The 19600-nt window shown below is 51.3% G+C and overlaps 9 protein-coding genes across 9 annotated transcripts; 3 read left to right on the top strand and 6 right to left on the bottom strand.

The window, feature by feature from the left end:
• Positions 1 to 341: 341 nt before the first annotated feature.
• On the bottom strand, positions 342 to 1220 carry Triagg1_2361 (uncharacterized protein; the record flags this gene model as incomplete). The annotated part of the gene is made up of 2 exons (XM_062896534.1): positions 342 to 783; positions 955 to 1220. The coding sequence occupies 2 exons, from the start codon at positions 1218 to 1220 to the stop codon at positions 342 to 344; spliced, it is 708 nt and encodes a 235-aa protein (XP_062758573.1).
• A 2309-nt stretch (positions 1221 to 3529) lies between these two features.
• Positions 3530 to 4682, top strand: Triagg1_2360 (uncharacterized protein; the record flags this gene model as incomplete). The annotated part of the gene is made up of 4 exons (XM_062896533.1): positions 3530 to 3567; positions 3612 to 4029; positions 4130 to 4272; positions 4331 to 4682. 4 exons carry the CDS (start codon positions 3530 to 3532, stop codon positions 4680 to 4682), a joined length of 951 nt encoding a protein of 316 aa, XP_062758572.1.
• Positions 4683 to 6474: 1792 nt separating this feature from the next.
• On the top strand, positions 6475 to 7950 carry Triagg1_2359 (CAZyme family GH76; the record flags this gene model as incomplete). Its single annotated transcript, XM_062896532.1, has 2 exons — positions 6475 to 6556; positions 6614 to 7950. The coding sequence occupies 2 exons, from the start codon at positions 6475 to 6477 to the stop codon at positions 7948 to 7950; spliced, it is 1419 nt and encodes a 472-aa protein (XP_062758571.1).
• A 267-nt stretch (positions 7951 to 8217) lies between these two features.
• Positions 8218 to 9502, bottom strand: Triagg1_2358 (uncharacterized protein; the record flags this gene model as incomplete). Its single annotated transcript, XM_062896530.1, has 2 exons — positions 8218 to 9358; positions 9429 to 9502. 2 exons carry the CDS (start codon positions 9500 to 9502, stop codon positions 8218 to 8220), a joined length of 1215 nt encoding a protein of 404 aa, XP_062758570.1.
• A 460-nt stretch (positions 9503 to 9962) lies between these two features.
• On the bottom strand, positions 9963 to 10778 carry Triagg1_2357 (uncharacterized protein; the record flags this gene model as incomplete). Its single annotated transcript, XM_062896529.1, has 1 exon — positions 9963 to 10778. One exon carries the CDS (start codon positions 10776 to 10778, stop codon positions 9963 to 9965), a length of 816 nt encoding a protein of 271 aa, XP_062758569.1.
• A 940-nt stretch (positions 10779 to 11718) lies between these two features.
• Triagg1_2356 (uncharacterized protein) lies at positions 11719 to 13047 on the top strand (the record flags this gene model as incomplete). Its single annotated transcript, XM_062896528.1, has 4 exons — positions 11719 to 11801; positions 11855 to 12501; positions 12567 to 12884; positions 12938 to 13047. The coding sequence occupies 4 exons, from the start codon at positions 11719 to 11721 to the stop codon at positions 13045 to 13047; spliced, it is 1158 nt and encodes a 385-aa protein (XP_062758568.1).
• Positions 13048 to 16164: 3117 nt separating this feature from the next.
• Triagg1_2355 (uncharacterized protein) lies at positions 16165 to 16863 on the bottom strand (the record flags this gene model as incomplete). Its single annotated transcript, XM_062896527.1, has 2 exons — positions 16165 to 16510; positions 16565 to 16863. 2 exons carry the CDS (start codon positions 16861 to 16863, stop codon positions 16165 to 16167), a joined length of 645 nt encoding a protein of 214 aa, XP_062758567.1.
• Positions 16864 to 17513: 650 nt separating this feature from the next.
• On the bottom strand, positions 17514 to 18221 carry Triagg1_2354 (CAZyme family AA11; the record flags this gene model as incomplete). The annotated part of the gene is made up of 1 exon (XM_062896526.1): positions 17514 to 18221. One exon carries the CDS (start codon positions 18219 to 18221, stop codon positions 17514 to 17516), a length of 708 nt encoding a protein of 235 aa, XP_062758566.1.
• Positions 18222 to 18526: 305 nt separating this feature from the next.
• On the bottom strand, positions 18527 to 18897 carry Triagg1_2353 (uncharacterized protein; the record flags this gene model as incomplete). Its single annotated transcript, XM_062896525.1, has 2 exons — positions 18527 to 18786; positions 18852 to 18897. The coding sequence occupies 2 exons, from the start codon at positions 18895 to 18897 to the stop codon at positions 18527 to 18529; spliced, it is 306 nt and encodes a 101-aa protein (XP_062758565.1).
• Positions 18898 to 19600: the final 703 nt, after the last annotated feature.

The raw sequence follows: 19600 nt of genomic DNA, 5'->3' as shown, positions 1-19600 counted from the left end.
GCTGGAGACGGCATTGGAGAGAACCCAGTTTTCTTGCCTCATGAATATCCTTCTTCCCATTATAACAGGGTGCAGTTTTAGAGGTAGAGACGTAAGTCTAAAACCAGTTTGCGTATTGATACTCCAAATGCATCACCAACACGGCATCTGATAAGTTGACCCCGTAGTTGACAGGCTGCTTAGTTGTTAAGTCCATCAAATCATTTACTGTGTATATTAAATCCATGCTAGCTATACCTAACTAATCAACTCAAAAAGCATACCCACGTATATCGTTTTATCGTCGCTATCCCGCCAGTGGTTGCTGCTGTTGAAGCTCAAACAATGACTTCTCCAATCCATTACAGCATCATAATACCGCCAACGAGAGCAGCAACGCCAGCCAGCAGACCGTTCTGGGCGTTTACAATGCCCGCAGCATTGGTGCTCTGGGGACCGGCCGTCGAAGTAGACGAAATAGAGGTACGAGTACTGTTACCGGTGCTTGCAGCGGATGTCTGTCTGGCGAGAGTCGTAGATGTAGAGCCTGAGGGAGCAGCCTGGGAGGCGCCGGTGTTGGTGGGGGCAGAGGTTGAGCTGTCGGTGGCGGTGGCAGTGGCGCCGGGAGTGGCCTTGAGCTTCTCGAGACCGGCGGTGATGGTGACGGGAAGCTGGAAAGTCAGGAAAGCCTCAACTCCAGAGCTGCCGGAAGCAGAGATGCTGCCGCCCGATACTTGGGCGAAATCAATGCTGCATGAAGCGGCGTCCTTGGCAGTGTTGAGCACACATGTACCTCCCTCGGAACTATATCAGAAGCGTAAGTGTGTTTCCTGAAGTACGTCTTTTTGCAAGAGAGCTTTATGCTCGTCTCGTGCGTGAGTCGGTGCCATAAAGACGATTCTAGGCTTTTGCTCGAGATAACCAAACACATCACACCCAAAGGCATCGCTAGAGTCAAGCCAGAATACCACTTACACTGAGTTGCCTTCAGCAGAGAAAGACATGGAAAAGGCCCAGGTGGATGGACCCTGAGTAACAGTCTCGCTGCCGAGAAGCCCGCAATCATCGGGAGAAGTTCCAGAAGGGCATCCGTAAGCATAGGTCGTAGCCGTGCTGTCAACGGCAATAACTGAGCCGACCAAGGGTTGAGGGTCCGCAAAGGGCAGCAGGAGAGACACGGTGGTGGACTGAGCAGCCATGACGGCGCCGGAAAAGGCGAGGAGAGCGAGTGAGCGAGCCATTATTGATGTTGATGTTGATCTTGATGGATGAACGAATGTGATGGCAGAGCAGTCAAGCCGGGTCTTGTAAGTTGACAAGTCCAAAGATTGATATTGGTTGCCGTTGGGTGGTGAAAACGAGTGAATAGTTGATTGACGTAACGATCGAACGAGTGAATCGCAGAACCAAGAAGAAGAACGAGTCCAGCGGTTTTAAACCGGCCACGACCCGCGCTTTATTGCGCTGCTGTCAAGGCCATTTTGGCCTCTTGCGGTCCAGACTACTCCGTATTGTCCCCTTTTTTTCCTTCATCAAGGTAGCGCTGCACACATGCTAGTCTCGGCGATTGACTTTATAAGTTAGATCGTGGTAAAATACCCGGATTGTCAGAACATTAGTCATGCTTCCCGATTTGAATCTCACGATGTTTAGTGCATAGAGCAGCCTTTTTGCATCTTGGGCATCATTACCTGAGCATGAGGATAGCACTTGAGAAGTCGAGTGGTGCTGGAAAAATTAGGCCGCCCATCGTTTTTTCCTGTCTGCATCTCATCGCCAAGCCCAGAGGTGTGTCGTGATGTTGAAATCGCAATGCTTCGGTTCCTTTTCCGACTTGGCAAGAAGTTCCAGAGCCAACAAGGTTTGCATGGATAACGAATTTTTGCCCTTTGCAACCCCTGGCTAACCGATTGGTCTGGCGGGAGGCGGCATTAGAGTGATCCAATTTTTTTTTCTTTTCTAAATGGATTTTCTTGCCGTGACAGGGCGCAGTTGGTTTCAGAGGTGGAGAGACGAGCCTAGAGCTGCTCGGCGAATTTTAGGAGCGAAATGCAACCTTGACACGGCATCTGTTGCTTGCTTGCGTGTTGGGTTGGGTCAAATCCTCTGCCGTCTATTCCGTGGTGTAGGTACTCGTATAACGCTCCTAGTAGCAATTGGAGTAAGCATATATGCAGCATGTGTATCCAGCTGTTGATTCCTCACCATCCCGCCAATGGCTGCTGCTCTCGGGGCTCAAACAGGCGATCTGTGCCACCTGGATTTAACCGCTAGCTGCTTTGCTCGGGCTGCACTTTCGAAGCCTCTGCACTTCGCTTATTTTAGCGGCAAACAGGAGACTGGCTGCGTACCTAACCTTGTTTGAATGGCGCCTGTTTGAGATGCTGTACTCGTACATGCAGTATCTTGGGATCGATGAGATGGATGGCGGTGCAACATGACAGATTCTAAGATAAGGTGAGTTGTTGTTCCCTGCCTCCTCACGTGTCTTTGCTGGCCTAGGCTTCAAAAGACGAGATCGGCGCAAACATCAACTTGGGAGTCACGAACCCAACGGACAGTCCCGTGCCTGCCCGCCGATCTTTCTCTTCTTCGAGACATTCACACACAACGCTACTGTACTCGTACCTTATAGATGCAATTCACCTCCATCCGTATCTCCAAGGTACCTCCGCGCGTAGATGTGCGCCAGAACTTGCCGAGGATATGCTCATCGGTACCCCACGCAGATAAGGAGAATTGCACTAAGCGGAAATGCCCGCTGCATAATATGCACCTATCCGGCAGCTGTCGCCTCTTGGCAGCCGCGCGCCGGCATCAAACCTTCTCAGACCTTGTCTTGGCAAAGCCTTGGCGGCCCATTGGTTTGACTCGCAGGGTCGCAGAAAAAGAGGAAGGAAGAAGAAATGCGTGGCCGCTTTTACGGCAGCGTGCCAAGACGGTCGTGATTTCCCTCCCTTGTTCTGCGCCGGCCTCTGCGCCTGCCTTGTGGATTTTTCCCGTGGTTGGTGGCGCACGATTTTCTATTGTAATGCTTGTACAATGTACTGCCTGGTACTGTTCGTACTAATCTTTGTGTGATCTATTTCTCTCTCCTAATGAGGTGAGCACACGAATACTTAGTACTAATTATGCTGATTATATCACTTGTAATGTGCATATAAATTAATTCTCATCTCATCCATGTGCTTATACGAGTAACTGATGCTCCACAGATTACCTACAAATCGACATTCGTCATGGGACAAAAAGAAAAGAAAAAAAAAGAAAAAAAAAGGAGCCCGGCAGTGCCAAGACTTCATGGAGAAAAAAACCCCCTTCGTAGCGGCACTGGCTCTAAACCCAATTGGCCACATGCCTTGCGACTTTGCTGCAAAGGAGACAGTTCCAACTCTTGGCATCGTGGGACCAAAATCGCTAGTATTTGACCCTTGATGCTTCCCATGGGCCGCTCTCGGGCTTCCTCTTCTTCTGGTTCTGGTCTCTGGCCGGACCTCTGCCGCTCCGTCTTGCATCTCGGCCATTCTTCGTCTTGCATCTTCCATCATCCATGCATCTGCCCGTGCATCTCGTTCGCCCAAGCCAGAGGTGACAGGACGCTGTGACGATTGATAACTGTCGTCAGTCAAAAGCCTTGCGTCAAACGGCCAACCTGCGCGCACATTTGACAATCGACATCTCACATTCGACACCGCCAAGCACGACTCTTTACACTTTGACGCACGCAGAGTCGCTCATCTCTCAAGTCTCACAATTGCGCTTGCTTGGTTTGGCTTCGCGACAACTTCCTCTACCTTTCCGAGCAGTGCCGTTACGGAACCACACCAATCCAGAAAGCGACGACTCGACATGGCCAGATTTAGTCCTAGACCTTGGTCGGCGCCGTTGCTTGCCTTGCTCGCGCTGGTCGCTCCATGCGTTGCCGACGAGACGGCACATGGCGAGCCTCACAGATTGGCCGCGACCCCAACAGTGACGGCGGCTCCCATCTATCTGCCGTACTATGACGAGCGCGCGTGGTCGCTGGTCCGAGGGAGCATCATTTCAACGGTATGCCGGGTCCACCACCTTTGGTTCCTTTACCTACACTCTCTTCTCCCTGTTTTTGAGATATATGAATGCCTTCCAGCAGGATTAACGCAGCCTCAAGGATCCCTCCGCCAGCAGAACAACGTTTACCATTTTCTGCCCTACGGAAACGCCCCTCGCATGCGACTTGTCTCTCGAATTCCCCTTTGTCATTGTGGAGGGGCCCGGTACGCTCGAGTTCCATGGAACGGTGACCTCGACATAGTGAGCAGATGTAACTCGGTGTGGACGTAGAAGAGATAAGCTAACGTTGCACCAAAAGTATTGCCGACGTGGAGTGCGACTTGAAGGGCACAACGGCTGCAACGTGCTCGGGTTACTCGAGCTACAGATCCGGTTACACGAACGCCCACCACACTGGGCCAACACAGGTTTCATGGACGACCACCTTTACTGGATCAGAGGTGCGGTGGGGTACCTTGACGATGGCCGAACCCCCTGGGGCAACTGACGATGACTTTGACCCTGCCGGAACCATGACCACGCCCTCGGCTCCCTCTGGGATGATGTACGAGCCGTCGCCGACGTCACTAGGATCGAATCTGCGCGTTTCCGGATCACGGTCGCTTTATGGGCTCGTGACAGGCATTATGGCCGTATACCTGGCGTTATAGTTATGTCGGTGCGATACGAGCACTCATTATCGAATAAGCATGGAGACGAGCGAAAGCAAGGGACGAAAAAATGGCTGGGCAAAAGTGATTAAGCCTCGAGAGTATGCTCTGTCAAATTTTGACACCCTGTTTCCGGGAGGCGTTATGATTGCGTTATACCCTCTCTGCGATTTCAAATTTTTTTTAGCGAAGCATATGGAGGAGTTTGTAATTTCATGGGAATTCAAAGCGTGGCGTTTTGGGATCGAATTTGTCAAGATGTTTTGTTTTGTCTGGTTATGACGGGCCACATGTACGGTAGCCTATGGAATAGCAAGGGATGGATGCAAGTTGGTAAACGGATAGCCAAGTCGATGAGGCATGGACTTCTGGTGTGTCTTGTTCCGTTTGTGTTGGGGGCTATGCTTGTGCAGATTCTTCATCGTGACACTTTATTATACCATTAAGCAGGCTCCTGTTTTCTCTGGTCATTGCCGCGAATTACAGTTTATTCAGACGCCCTTCACGATGGTGAATAAGTCACGATGCAGTTCAAGCCAGAATCATCACCCATGTCAGCCCGATCCACCGTGGCTGTTTCAACCCCCGTGTTTCATGGGCACGAAGCGCTGTCAGCCAATCCAGCTCCTCTGGGGAGCCTTTTTCTGCTGCTTCTTTTCCTCGTTCAACCATTGCCTATCGCTTTACTTATCCCTAATGGCCAGCTGGACAACTGGAGATGGTTTTTTTTTTTTTTTTTTTTTTTTAGCCGCGCGGGCAACATGAAACGCAGCCCCCCATGAATCATTCCCGTCCTCTTTTCCCTACAAACAAAACCGCAACCTGCAAGGCTCTTATGTCTTTTCCTCGCCACCAGCACCAGCACCAGCACCAACGGAAACCCCCTGCAGCCGCGCCTAAATCCAAAATGCTGCCCAGCTCCAGTTCTCTTCTTAGCCAAAGCCAAGCCCGAGGGATGAGCGTTTCGCCTTCCCCATCCCGTCCTATTCGGACCTATAAACCGGCACAATTAGGCTAGACGGGCTGCCCCAGACCAAATTCAAGCGCTGGACGCTGTATGTCGTTGATTGGCGTGAGATGCACCGAAAGAAAACGATGCCCTCGTCGGTTTTGTGGGCTTCCTTGTTTGGATAGAGGCTGCATTGGACGAAACAATGTGCAAGGGAAGGGAAGGGTGCTGGCTATTGTTACGTGGGACTTGCTATTTATTCTTATTTTTACTCTTTTTTTTTTTTTTCACTTTGAAGTTAATACGAGCTTGGTGCTTATTTATTTATTCATTCAAGCTGCCTTTTGTTTCTTTCCCCCGGTTTTGTTTCTATTGTGTTCAAACGAGTGTTTAGTTCTCTTTTCTTGTCCTTTCTTTTTCTTTCTGTTCACCAGGTCAGGGCATCGTCGCCTTTTGTTCACTTTTACTTCTGTCTGGTTCTTTTTTCTTGCTTGGATCTTGCTGTGCTTGATTCATTGTTTTCTTGCCTGTTCCATTGTTCAAGTGGCGAGAATTGCATATTGATTGCCCTCCTTTGTTGGGATCTGACGTGCCTGACCCCATCCTACCGATTCTTATTCGACCGTTTTGCCGCTGGACGCATCTGGTCGCTCGTTTTCCCCCGGTTCTCTCTTTTTGGTTGTTTCTATCTTCCAGGGCGGAGATAGATTGATTCTGCATTTCATTATTCCATTGGTATCGATATATCCTTGAGGCCGAGCTTCGGAACAATCTACTCGTGTTGGATATCCAATCGATCGACTGGCTATAGATTCGCCTCACACAAAGGAAAACAACAGCAACATGAAGTTTATAACAAGTGTCCATGCTGCGGCAGTAACCTCGGCCATCACAGCTCCCAACTCATTGGATGTCAAGAGTCTATGTAAGTGCAATCGAAATCCGATATAAGACGAGGCAACTAACACCAGCCGCCCAACAGCATCGGTTCGAAATGTCGCCGCCACTCTTGCATACGATGCCATGTCCTACTACAAGGGCAATCTCTCGGCCCCGGACTCGGTCGCCATGGGAGATCTCCAGGATCCGTATTATTGGTGGACGGCCGGCGCACTATGGGGGGCGATGCTCGACTACTATCACTTCACAGGGGACTCGACTTACAACGACGTCGTGATCCAGGCTCTGCTGGCACCTACGAACCTCGGAATCCAGCAGTCGTACATGCCGGCAGAACACGAGTTCGAAGAGGGAAACGACGATCTCTTCTTCTGGGGCTCGGCCGCCATCGCCGCCGCCGAGCGAAACTTTCCGCAGCCAAACACAACGCTGCCCTCGTGGCTGGACTTGGGAGCTAACGTCTTCAACCAGCTTGCGAGCCGCTGGACCACGCAGGACTGCGGCGGCGGTCTCCTGTGGCAGATTTACGCATCCAATCCGAACGGCTTGACGTACAAGAACAGCGTCAGCAACGGTGGTCTTTTTCAGATAGCCGCGAGGATGGCACGCGCCACGGGCAACGACACGTATCTCGAGTGGGCGGAGAAGGTCTGGGACTGGTCCATGGATATTGGTTTCATCGATCCCGAATCGTATCACGTTTACGACGGCGCCGGCATCGATACCAACTGCACAAAGACGAACCCGGCATCCTTCACTTACACCAGCGGCATCTACCTTTACGGCGCGGCTGTCCTGGCAAACTACACCAAGAAGCCCGAGTGGAAGCAGCGCACCGAGCGGCTGCTGGACGGCGCCGGCTGGTTCTTCACTCCGCCAAACAGCACCACCAAGATCATGTACGAGGGCGCCTGCGAAACCGTCGAGCGCTGCAACGCCGACATGACGACCTTCAAGGGCTACCTGGCGCGTTTCATGTGGCAGTCAACGCAAATGGTCCCCTCCCTCCGCGACAAAGTCGAGAGCCTCCTCACCATCAGCGCTCAAGCCGCCGTGAGAACTTGCACGGGAACCGAGACTGGCCGTGCCTGCGGCCAGAAGTGGTACGTGGGCGAGTTCGACGGCTTGGTTAGCTTGGGATCGGAGATGTGCGCGCTCGAGACCGTTCAGGGGCTGCTGATTGACGGAGCCGCGCCGCCTTTGGAGGCAAAGGATATCAAGACGGTGCGGGATACGAATTGGCCTGCTCAGGAGAGTTATACGCCTTCGCCCTCGCCCTCGCAGCCGACGACGAAGCGAGGCATTGCGGGAGATGCGAAGCCGACAGAGAGCGCGGCTGGTGCGAGATTGAATGTCGAAGTAAAGCCGTTGACGGTGGTTGGTTTTGGAATCATTCTGGCCACTTGGGGTCTGGCTTGAGGACGTCTCATTTCCTCTTATTATTTCCCATGTTTTGTATATGTATATAGCGTAAAGACCAGCCGGCTTTGTATATAACGTGCTGGCAGCATGTGGTTCTAGAACATGAACTGGATTAGCACCCCTGCTTCATATGGATAGATATAAATGCTCTATTTAATGTCATTGATGTCCTCTTTTACTCTTTTCTATTGTCCAACATGGTATCCATCTAAATCGCTATCCCCCCTTTTTTTATAATCCACACCATTTTCATCATCTCACTTCTCACGCACTTGCTCTTACTTCCGCCAACGTCTTCTTCAGCGCCTCCAAAAGTCTTGTTACTTCCTCCTCTGTACCAATGGTGATTCTCAAGCACCCAAGACATCCGTGCTCCTTACCCCTAAATCGCACGACCACGCCCTTTGTCTCAGCAAGCTTCTCATACACGGCCAACGCAACGGCATTATCCGGCTGGCCCTCCGCATTAAGCATCTCATACAACAGGAAATTGCTTTCCGTGCCACCGCGAAGCCGGCCGACGCCGGGAATTGAAGGAAGCTCCTTAATGATTCGGTCGCGCTGGGTGAGGATCTTGGTGCGGTTGCTGTGCATGACGGCAAGGCCCTCTGTGCTGACCGCGGAGGCGGCGAGGGCGCTGGTTGGGCTGGAGATGTTGTAGGGCGCCTTGAGGCTGTTGAGGAGAGAAGCGATGGGGGCCGGGGCGAAGGCGGCGCCGAGGCGGATGCCGGCCATGCCGAAGGCCTTGGAGAGGGTCTGCATGACGACGAGGTTGGGGTACTCGGTGACGAGCTCGGCGAGGGAGGCGTCTTCGGGGGCAAAGTCGATGTACGCCTCGTCAAGCACAATGACGCCGTTCCATGATGGGTGGTTGAGCAAGGCGACAACGTCGTCCTTGGCTAGGAGAGAACCAGTAGGGTTACCGGGCGAGCAGAGGTAGAGCAGCTTGATGGTCGAGTCGGACGACAAGGCAGCAGAGATGGCGGGAACATCGAGGCCAAAAGTCGGCGCAGGAAGCAGCGGCACCTTGACGATAGCAACATCATTAACCTGAGCCGAGACGGCGTACATGCCATATGTAGGAGGACAAGTCAAGATGCGATCCTTGCCCGGGACGCAGAAGCAGCGCAGCAGCGCATCGATAGCCTCATCGCTTCCAACGCCGACAAAGAGGTTCTCGGCGGCGAGCGTCTTGTCCGTGTGCGCGTGGGTGTTGCGCAGCTTGCAGAGCAGCTGCTTCAGGTCGACCTGGTGAGGATCCGGGTAGCGGTGCAGGCCGAGGGGATCGATGCCGAGGCCATTCTTGCTTTGCGAGGCGACGGACACGGCGTCGGCGGAGAGGGAGGGGCCGTAAGCGTTTTCGTTTGCGTCGAGGAGGATGTTTGTGCCGTCGTCTTTGTAGTCGCTGTTTTGTTTATACGTGTCAGTTTTTTTTATTTCCAGGTGAGTCAAAGATATTGGGAGGTTGGACAAACTCTCGAGCGCAGCGGTAGGGCTGGAGGGCGAGGATGTTGGGGCGAGCGCAGGTCTCGAGGTTGAAGGGAGACATTTTTTTGGAGGGGGGGAATTGAACCTCCAATTGACGATGTTGAGGCTGTTGATGTGGAATAAAGAAGGAAAAGGGAAGATATAAGAAGGGGGAAGAGAGTAGATGGTATTTTGGAGACTTGCGCTGAATGCGTCCAAGTCGGAAGAGTTCGAGTCAAGTCAAGGTACAGTATGAATCAGATGGTGATAACGATAAGCCCCGAGGCCGGAGGTTGATTTTTGGCGGCGGTTGGTGGGGCGATCGGGTTTGGCCTCCGGAGATGCGGAGGGCAGGTTTGAACAAGTATAAGATTGAATTGAGGAATAAATGATGATGAATTGCAATAAACAAGTAAGAAACTATATTCTATCCCACATATTTCCCTTCTAAAACCCGACAAACCCAATCAATGGTATCGCTTTCGTTGAATCATCCATAATAACCGTAAAGAGAAAAATAAACAGAGCACCAACAGCTTCCATCACAAGTGGTAGCCAAACACGTACCAGCATCGCTTCCTCATAAACAGCCGGTGAGTCACAATCTTCCAAAGAGTCATTACACACGCCAGTCCACCCGCCAACAGCGGAATCAGCTGTCCGACAGACGTAATCTGTTTAACGTCAACCTGAGTGATTCCGTTCCTCTCAATCAAGTGCTCGACCAGGTAGATGGACGTGCCGATCAAGGCCATGGACAGCACCAGCAGCACCAGCTCCACCTTTGGACGCACCCTTTCCTTTGTCGCAAAGGCATCTCGAATGCCGCCTCTGAATCTCCTCATCGTTGCAAAGACGCTGAAGACGAGCGAAAGGACGCAAACCACGACGCCCAGCACGGAAAACACCTTGCCCGCGGTGCGGAACCGTCCGTGGAGGCTGACGTCTCCAAAGAAGGCAATGTCGGGACATCCCTCCACCGTCATGTCGTCTATCCCGTTGAACCAGAACCAGCAGCCGTACGAAGAGACGGCCGTGTAAAAGATGATGCGAAAGATGCCTGAAAAGTGACTAAAGTGACCAACGCCATCGCCCGTCAAGCTGGACAGTGAGCCGAAGAGCAGGTATTGAGTGATGACGGCGCCAATGACGGGGTCGCCTGGCTCAGACTGCGTGCAGAGGCCCAGGAAGATGGACCACTGGATGATGAGGTTGGCGATGCGGTACGTGCTCTCAGTCTTGGGGTCAAAGAGTGTCGCAAGCAGCGTGGCGACCCATTGCGCGTAGAGGCCGGCGCGGACACCGACTCCGTAGAGATCCGAGTTGCCTTCCGGGCAAAAGTCTGGTGCGACGACCATGATGATGATTGTATCTGAGATTGGTTTTGATTCGATGATGAGAAGCGGAAGATGAGGCGACAAAAATTACCAGGGGGATAGAAACAAGAGGGCTGAGCTGGGGGATGAGACGAGTCCCAGCAGAAGCCAAGGGAAAAGAGCCCGCCGAATTTCTTCACTTATACCAACATACAGTCGGCTCGAGGGGCAAGTGACACAAGCGCAATCTCTCACGCTCGCACAGGGAGGGTTATAAAAAGGATTTAGTCGCCGCCAACCATCTGTCGATTCCCGTGAGCAACAAAACGTCGGTCCTCGATTAAGTTGCGGGCCCCGGCCGGCTAGATATGTGAGTAACGCAGATCAAGAACCATTGATTTTCTAGCCCCCTCGCAACGAGGTGGCAGTGCTCGTCCCAAGTATCAAGCAAAACAACGTCAACGACGGCCTTGCTTTGGCGATATCCGCCTCACTCACTAGAGTCTATCGATCCTCATGTGGTGCGTGTGGGGAGAGAGACAGACAAACTTGGCGTCTCTTCCCTGCTTTTTCAGCCTCACAACTCAAAACTAGTACTGCGAGCTCCCTCTTCTCGAGACATTGGGCACAGACACAGACCGGGGGCGCTGGCCCGAACCGCCCTCCGCCACAACGTAGTCCCGCATCTTGCATCTTGGGCCAATCAAGATGATCGTGTGAGAGCGAGGCAGACACTTTACCGACAGGGGTAGCGGACCAGCGATGCGCCAGCAACTATAGCTGTTCTTGGTGCTCCCCCGTTATACCATCGCCGTGCCTCTTTTCGCCCTGTGTCTTGCTTGGTTCTGGCTGTTTCCCGCATGTGATGCCTGCTAGCTCGAGCGGCTGAAGGAAGGGATGGGGAGGGGCGAGAAGAAAGAGCGTTGAGAGACTGAGGCTGAGGAGACAGTCTGGTACAGAGCTGAGTGTAACTAACCAACTCATGGCTAGGATTTACAGCATGTGTGGAGAGGGAGCCTGGCTGTGTGGCTGTGGTGCATCTGGCGATGGCGGCTGGGTTGCATGGTAACATGTAGATGGATACATAACTTGACATGGGGGCTTATATCCTTCCACAGCTTTGTTAAAGACCCTCCTCAACATCACAACACAACGCAACTCTGTAGCCTAGGCCTTTCCACAATTCAACTCAACTCAACTCAACCCAACAGCAAGGCGAAAACGTACAAACCACCGGAGCGAGCCATGAACTCCACCGACGTCCTCGATTGCCCCGTCAATGGCGACTCCGACCTCTACGGCCTGGGCATCCGCATCGGCATCTACATCCAAATGATGACGGTCCAGCTCTCCGGCCTCGCCAGCGCAATCTTCAAGACCGAGGACACCCTCGGCCAGGGCACAATCATCCTCGTCCTCGCCACCGGCATCGTCCTCATCCGCGAGCTGCAGGACAAGACCGTCCAGGCCGTCGAGGTCTTCCCCATCCTCACCCTGCTGCTCGCCCAGGTCGGCGTCTGCCGCGTGCCCTACTGGAAGGGCCAGACCACGGCGCTCATCTACACCTTCGAGGTCGGCGGGTTGATTGCGCTGTTTGCGTGGTTTTGGTGGCATGGCATGGATACGCTGCCGCGCGCGTGCCACGACGACAAGGCCTTCTTCTTCGCAAAGGTTAGCATTTGGCATTGGTTCCGCACTCTCAACAAGGTCGGCTCCGTGTTTGCCATTGTCGGCGGCGTCGTCTCCGTCATCTTCTATCTCGCAGGTCCGTCCTTGTGATTCTCCCCATGATGGACACTTCCGAGCACTAATGCATCCTGCTTTTTGTAGCCATTATCCTCTTCACTTTTGTCCGCGCCGCCAACTTTGTGCAGCGGTTCCGCGGCGAAGCAGGCGGAAGGTCCAAGGAGGAGGAAAACCCCATGGGCTTCGGGGCAATCGACTTCCTCGTCAACATTGGCGCCATCGTCTACGTGGAAATGGCCCTCAAGTGGAACAGCATCACGGGTGTCCACAGCCTCGTCGCCCCGGGCCAGTTCATGCCATTTTTCATCGCGCTCGCGCAGCTGTTGAGCGTGTTTTATGGTGTTGGCAAGGGGTTGATGTCCTTGGCTGCGGATGAAGATGGTGACTCGGATTCTGAGTTTGGTAAGGCTTCTTGATTCAATTGAGCTGTGAGGTTTTACTAATGCTTTTGATAGACGACGAAGATTTGCCTTGTCCTCACGAGGAAAAGGGATGGTCTTGGTCCTACAAGAGCAACCAAAACTCTCTTCCCCTCGTGGTCGTTCCCTCTACTACTACAAAGTAAGTGGGCGGACGGAGCCCGAGATGAAATTGGTAATGGCACTAGAAAATGCCAAATTTATGACTGCGTTATACCCCGTTTGTGTTTTTAATGGTATGAAATTATGATGGGCAGGTTTGGATATATGGTTAGAGATTGGGTTGGATCACGGTTACGTCGGTACGGTTTTCGGCAGCGGTATGCTTGATTGTATGCGATAGATATACTATTGGCAATATTTACTTTTCTTTATTTGACTACACCTTATGTATCATTGAACAATGACTACTCCAAGGCGCTTTTCACAAACGTGTTCTCAAGACGGTCACGTCAAATGTACAACTATTTACAATTATTTCCAAGTCAAGTCGCTACGTGGCTATTGAAAGAGAGTTTAATTGTTTCAAAAGGGAGACTCTAGCCAGCATCCTAAGTATGGTATTTAGTATCTTGCGTCGCAGATTTAAAGTCACATAATAGTAGATGATAACACCAGAAACCAGAGAGATATAGCCCTAGTAGCAAATATTAAAAAAAAAAATAGCAAGAGTAGCAGATATTAGAAGAATAGAGTAATAGTAGCAGATATCAGAAAAATATATTGATAATAGAAGATAGTGACAGTAGTAGAAACTTGAAGAGCCAAGTAGAGGTACGTATAACTATCTACTGCCTACGAGTACTGAAATATAGAAGTTCTCTTTGCATCCGTTCCGACATTTGAGCCTCACGCAGTCTCCGGCGTGGATAACTTATTGGGGTTGCAGCTAGTATTTCTCTTTCCAAGGATACATGTATATAAAGTCTTTTTTTTTTCTTCTTTTAAAAAGCATATACTAAATCAGGCTTTGTATAATCATTAGCCTTTTAATAAGCTGCTAGCTGCAAATCCACTTTGGGCCTTGATAGGGACGTGGGCGTAGTTTGTATATATCTCACAAGTGTATTAATGACCTTGCGTGTTGGTTGTCGCTAAGTTGGCACCCAACACCTATATACTTGGCCATGGCCTCCCAGGCAGAGGCGACGTGGTTAGGTATTGCCCAACAAAGCTGGGATTAGCCGAGCAGGAAGGTCGCAGTTTTGGCCATGCAAGATTCTCCTTTTGCATCGTGATCCAAGTGAAGCTCTTCAAGTGTCTCGAGATTTAGCCCCGTAGGCCTTCAACTACTAGTCGGGTGATGCCTAGGGAGCCTTCTTGTCCTCCAGCAACATAGGTATATGAAAGCTAACACGTTCCTCGAGTTTCTCCTTCTTTTCTCAGCTACCATCTTTTCTTAAAAGCCAAGAGTACCATCGCAGTACTTGAATCGCCAACGCCGACTCAAATTCTTCTTATTTCATTGAAATAGAAATCTGTGTCTCCTCTTGGAGCTATCCCTCATTCCCTCTGCTTTGGAGACTCATCTTGTAAGAAGCATTCTGTGAAAATTCATGAGACCTGTAGGCTAATACTTGTACTTACGTACAGCAACAGTAGACCCTTATCATGCCATCTCACAGCTCTAGCGGTTCTTCTGATGGTGGTAATTGGAAAGCTGATCCAAGTTGTGTCATTTGCCGTGGAACAGGTTATTGGACTGAGACGGTCATGGTCGACACTGAGGTTTCCTGCTGGATGTGTAACGGCCGCGGAACTAAATGCACCTCAACGAGGCATGCTCGCGATTGCGACAGGAGCGCAAATTATTGGGGCTTCAGGAACTGCGATTGCACCCATTGCCAGGGATCAGGCAAACGGATTGAACAAGTGCGACAAACTGTCACGCATGTTTGCGACTGCTACGGGTACTTTTGAGTTTTAACCACATATGGTGTTGATGGTTGTAATCTCATGTGGATCGATTTTGGGGATTCTCCTTTTGTCAGTTAAGTTTGTGTTTACTTCTATCGAATTAGGCAAATTGTCCTATATGAGTGTGACGGCTTCAGGTGTATTCAACTATATCTCAAGTTGAGGGTTGTAAACTCATGTGATGAATCGGCCCCTAGAATTCTTCTTTGTCGCTCAAGTTTGTATTTACTTCTATTTAGCTGGGCTGAGAGGGCGCGTCTGGGTGGAGAGTGCACTTAGCTGATCCAATCGTTGTTACATTCGTTACGCTTAATCGATTCGAGTCATCTTTCAATTCTCCCAAATGATTCATTTTGACCAGAGTATTTCAGAGTGATTGTGTATCCATTCGTTTTCTCCTTCAACCTTGAGCATTCTAACCATTCTTCCCTAATCAGTCCCTCGTCTACTATCAACAGGCATCACATACCACTAGAGCCCGGAGTCTATACATCATGTATTTACCCAGGACTAACATCCTCTCGGGCAGGAATTAGGAGGGAGAATCCAGTCACGCGATACAATATGTCTTCTTTCCCTTTTTGCATCGTCGACACATGACATAAATCGAGTAGATATCGTTAGGCCTGTTCGGTCTATTGACGAGGCTCTCGTCCTCTTTAACAGCCACATCCGGATCCTAATGAAATGAAATAGGTAGTAGGGAGAGGAGCCTATACCGTCAATACCACCACGCAAAGTTTCGCTCTGTACTGCCACGGGTTGTATCTTGGTGGACTGGACAGACACATGTATTTGGCAATTTCTACTAAAGACGCCCTCACAGCTAAAAAGAGACGCACTTCAGCCGGCCACCCCAAGCCTCTTCTCCCTGAAAAGAACGATTACACGACACTCCTCGGTTTGCCGTTTGGCAGGGTGGACTCAACCAGGTGTTGGTAATGTACAGAATGCGGACGAACGCATATACACCAAACATTCAACGATGAACCAGTGACCGCAGTGACACTTATAGTCCGGCAGGAAGCAGCATAATGTACTATGGATTGCTCCATCTTGCTCCGAGTGATGTAATGAGACTCGATTAGGGGTACCTTAAGTATTGGTGACGGTGGATGTAATGGGGTTGCGGGAGGCCTAGGCGCTGTGGAGCATCATCACGCACCTCACAACACTCCCCCGTACCTTTTACGAGTTGTATGGGTTTTCAATCTCTTTGCCTCTCACAGAGTGTCAATTACCTCATTTTGCTCTGATCAGAAGTAAGCCATCTTTGTGTCTGCATTTGGACGGCTAATTGTGAGGATATGGATAATCGAGGTGAAATCCGCTGACCTGCGGTGGGCTCACGGCTCCGGAGTGGACGGGTTCGCCAACCTGCGCTCCGGATCGGCGCGGACGGGGCCCTTTGCCTGTCTGGACTCCAACACGGGTTGGACCTTGGACCAGAATCGAGCCTCGATGTTATCCTTGAGCCATGTTGCGTCCTCTGGATGCGTTGCTAGGAATTGAATACAATCATCTGTAATGATGGCATCGCGACGAAGGTTTGACCGAATAATCTGGCGATATGTTTTTGCATCATACCGTCCAGGTGTTGGCTTTCGTGAGCGTTGAACTGGTGGCCTCGTGAATGGATACTTTTCCAACATGGATTGTATCTCTTCAGGCAGAGTTTGCTGAACAGCAATTCTACTCAAGTATTAGTAGACTGGTGCCTTCATAACGCCACGGAGGTCTTCTAACAGGGATTTTCCCGTCCACTTGTACCACAGAATTGGCGGATCTTCAGTAGATTCGCCATGATCGATGAGGAAATAACAGTTACGGTTCTCATAGCCAAAGTTGTCACCGTATGAATTCCAACGATCTTTGCTCGCATCAAAGTCACGATTCCAATGGTATTGGCAAATGATGTTTCGTATATACCCGACCCGCTGGCCATAGTCATTTCCTGGCACAAGATTTGTTACTGTTTGCACCAGGATCCGTACCGGTCCCGGATATTGTAGCGGCGGGTTTGGTTCCCCGATGGGGGCCTCCATGATGGCTTCTGATATAGTAGACGAGAGATGCAATTCCCAGTGGCGCGGGCCGTTGCGAATTGGGGCTCGGGGGGGTTGTGCGAAAATGACTAAGCAATGTGAGGATGGATAGGTGAAAGGCGAGCCACAGTAAGAGCCAGGAGGGACTCTTTGAGATGATGAGCGAAGTAAATGAGCTGAGTTGCGATGCTATTTGACTGGACACTGATGAAGGCGGGAGACATGGGCCGAGGGAGGATCAACGACGTTGGGTGGTGTATGCGCGAAGGCGGTGCGAGCGCAGCCAATCAGGTGACGATGAACGACCCAACGCTGTACTTCAATGTAAGTTCAGAGGCCTGTAGTTCCGCCATCGGCGTATCAGCATACACTGATGCCTACATGTATCAAGATTCCACAAACTTTGGATGCTCTCAAGATCATGTGGTCATGTCAAATGTACAATTTATTCATTTATACCCAACTATGGACAATTCGGACCTCCCCTATGCTACTTGAAGAGAGTCCAATGAAGTTCAAAGACCACCCGTATGTACACAGTGTCTTGCCAAAAATATATATACTGAATCAGATTCACCACCACAGTCAGCCTCCCATTGCTGACCAAATCTCCATTTTCTCTCTAGTTTTAGACTGATGTCGTTTCCGACTCACACAACCAATGGCTGGGCATTACGCTTGCCAGTGTTGCATGTGCCAGTAGGAGGAGCAGTACCGGCAGAGTTGAAATCGGTATCCGGGCCAGGGTTGGGGAAGAGCAGATCCTTGCCCTCGAGAGTTCCGCAGCCGTTGTTAACGTTGGCAACGAACTGAGAAGGACGGCTGTTGTACGGGTCGGACGGGCTGCGAGCTGCAAAGCCGCTTCGGCCCTGGATGGTGACGTGGGCGCAGTTCATGTACATCTCGCGGTTTCCAATCTTGTTGAACCAGGTCCATGAGAAGATGGCATCTCCAGCAGGTGTGTCGTTGGGTAGGGTGAAGCTCCAGGTGGGCTTGAGAGGGCACTGGCCGATCCACGAGTGGAAGGCCTTCCAGGTCTTGCCCTGGTCGTAGGACAGAGAGACTTGGCAGCTACCGCCCTCGTGAGTAGCAGAGCCGGATAGCGTCAGGTTGTAAGTGCCTCCAGCTTGCCAAGTGACAACTGACTTGCCCTCGGGCCTGCTGAAGTCGACCTGGTATCCCTTGCAAGGATAGTTGCCACCAGCCTGGAACAGCGGGTTGGTCATGCTGTAGTCTTTCAGGGCCTCGGGCACGTTGGGGTTGAACTTGGAGCGGAAGGCATAGGGCCATGAGAGTTCCATGTGGGCCTGGGCCATGGCGGCGAGGCCAAGAATAGAGGCGAGAGTGAAGACCTTCATTGTGATGATTGTGTGATTGTGGTACAAGCGTTGTCTTAGGCCGAGGATCTAATCGAGGCGAGCTGTCAGAGACTGTTGTTGTATAGCAGATCCAAGAAAAAGGCTGGATGGAGAGATGAGAGACAAGTGATCTCTTAAGTACTTGTTCAGCCCCTGATGCAGACCAGGCACGAAGCAATCCATTAGATTTAAGAAAGAATACCAAGCTAGTCCCATTGTAAGCGTTTGCCAGCGATGCGGCAATCGTTCCGTTACATCTGCGTGAAAGGGGGACAGGCATGTTGCTGATGCCATGAATAGCAGAGTCAACCTCCCAGATTGGGGCATGCCATCTCCCACCATCTCTGACCCCCAATGCTACCGCGTGTCGAGGTCACCACACTGGTCTCTTGGCATTCTATGCATTGTTGAAATCCTGCTAGATAATCATCCACATGGGCGGCATTGACACCGACCCCAGCAACAAAGAAGGCCGGCTCACGGCCACGCTGGGCGGCAACCGACTTGGGCGGTCCAATGAACCTGTGGACGGCGCCATTGTGGGGGAAGGCGATGCCAGAATCGTCTAGATGTTGTCAAACGCAGATCGTGACCAGGTTAAAGTGTCTGGAGTCTGTCCCAGCCACTTACACACACGCTGCTCTTGTGACTGCCAGCTCCAGCACAGGGGTGCCATGTGGACCTGAACCACTGCGACGAAACCATGAGGCTGTGATGCAGAGACTCCCTTGTCTGGTCCCACCGCTACGTATGGAAGCTGGTTATCATGATAATGCGAGTATTTGCTAGTGTTGCTGGTAAGCCGTGTATGTGCACGTGTAAGCGGCCCATGATGAGCCAAGGCGCCAAGCCCATCAAATCAACATGCAACGAGCGGCCGTTTGAAGAAAGAGACGGAACTGAAGATGACTGAATCGCATACTCGTTGACGTAAAGTACACATGTTATTCTCTAATTGAAGGACAGTTTGAGTGATGCTGCGCCAGCCTCTGCTTTGCCTAAGCAAACACCAGAGGTAAAGGGACGTGTAAGCGTCTCGAAGGACAGGGGAATCAACCGGCCGCCAAGTCCTTGGAATGAATATTCCCGCTTATTCACCGCCGCATGAAACAAAACAGAAACATTTCGGGGAAACAACAAGGCTCCGAAAGACGATGCGGAGACTTGACAAAGAACAGCCATTTGAAGGACCTGCCTGGCTCTGGAATGCTCGAGGCTTCGGACCGACAGCCGCGGATCCCACCAATCGGGAACCCCTGACCGAGGTAAGCATGCGGTTTGACGGGTGCAGGAACAGGAACATACAGGGTGCCTGTCGATCAGCGCATTCTCCAAAGTACACGCGGAGGTGGAGGTGAAGGGACGAAGAAACCATCGCC

Source organism: Trichoderma aggressivum (genome assembly GCF_033847375.1).
Source record: "Trichoderma aggressivum f. europaeum strain CBS 100526 chromosome Unknown scaffold_006, whole genome shotgun sequence".
Taxonomy (NCBI): Eukaryota; Fungi; Ascomycota; class Sordariomycetes; order Hypocreales; family Hypocreaceae; genus Trichoderma; species Trichoderma aggressivum.
This window is presented reverse-complemented; position numbering and strand designations above follow the sequence as displayed.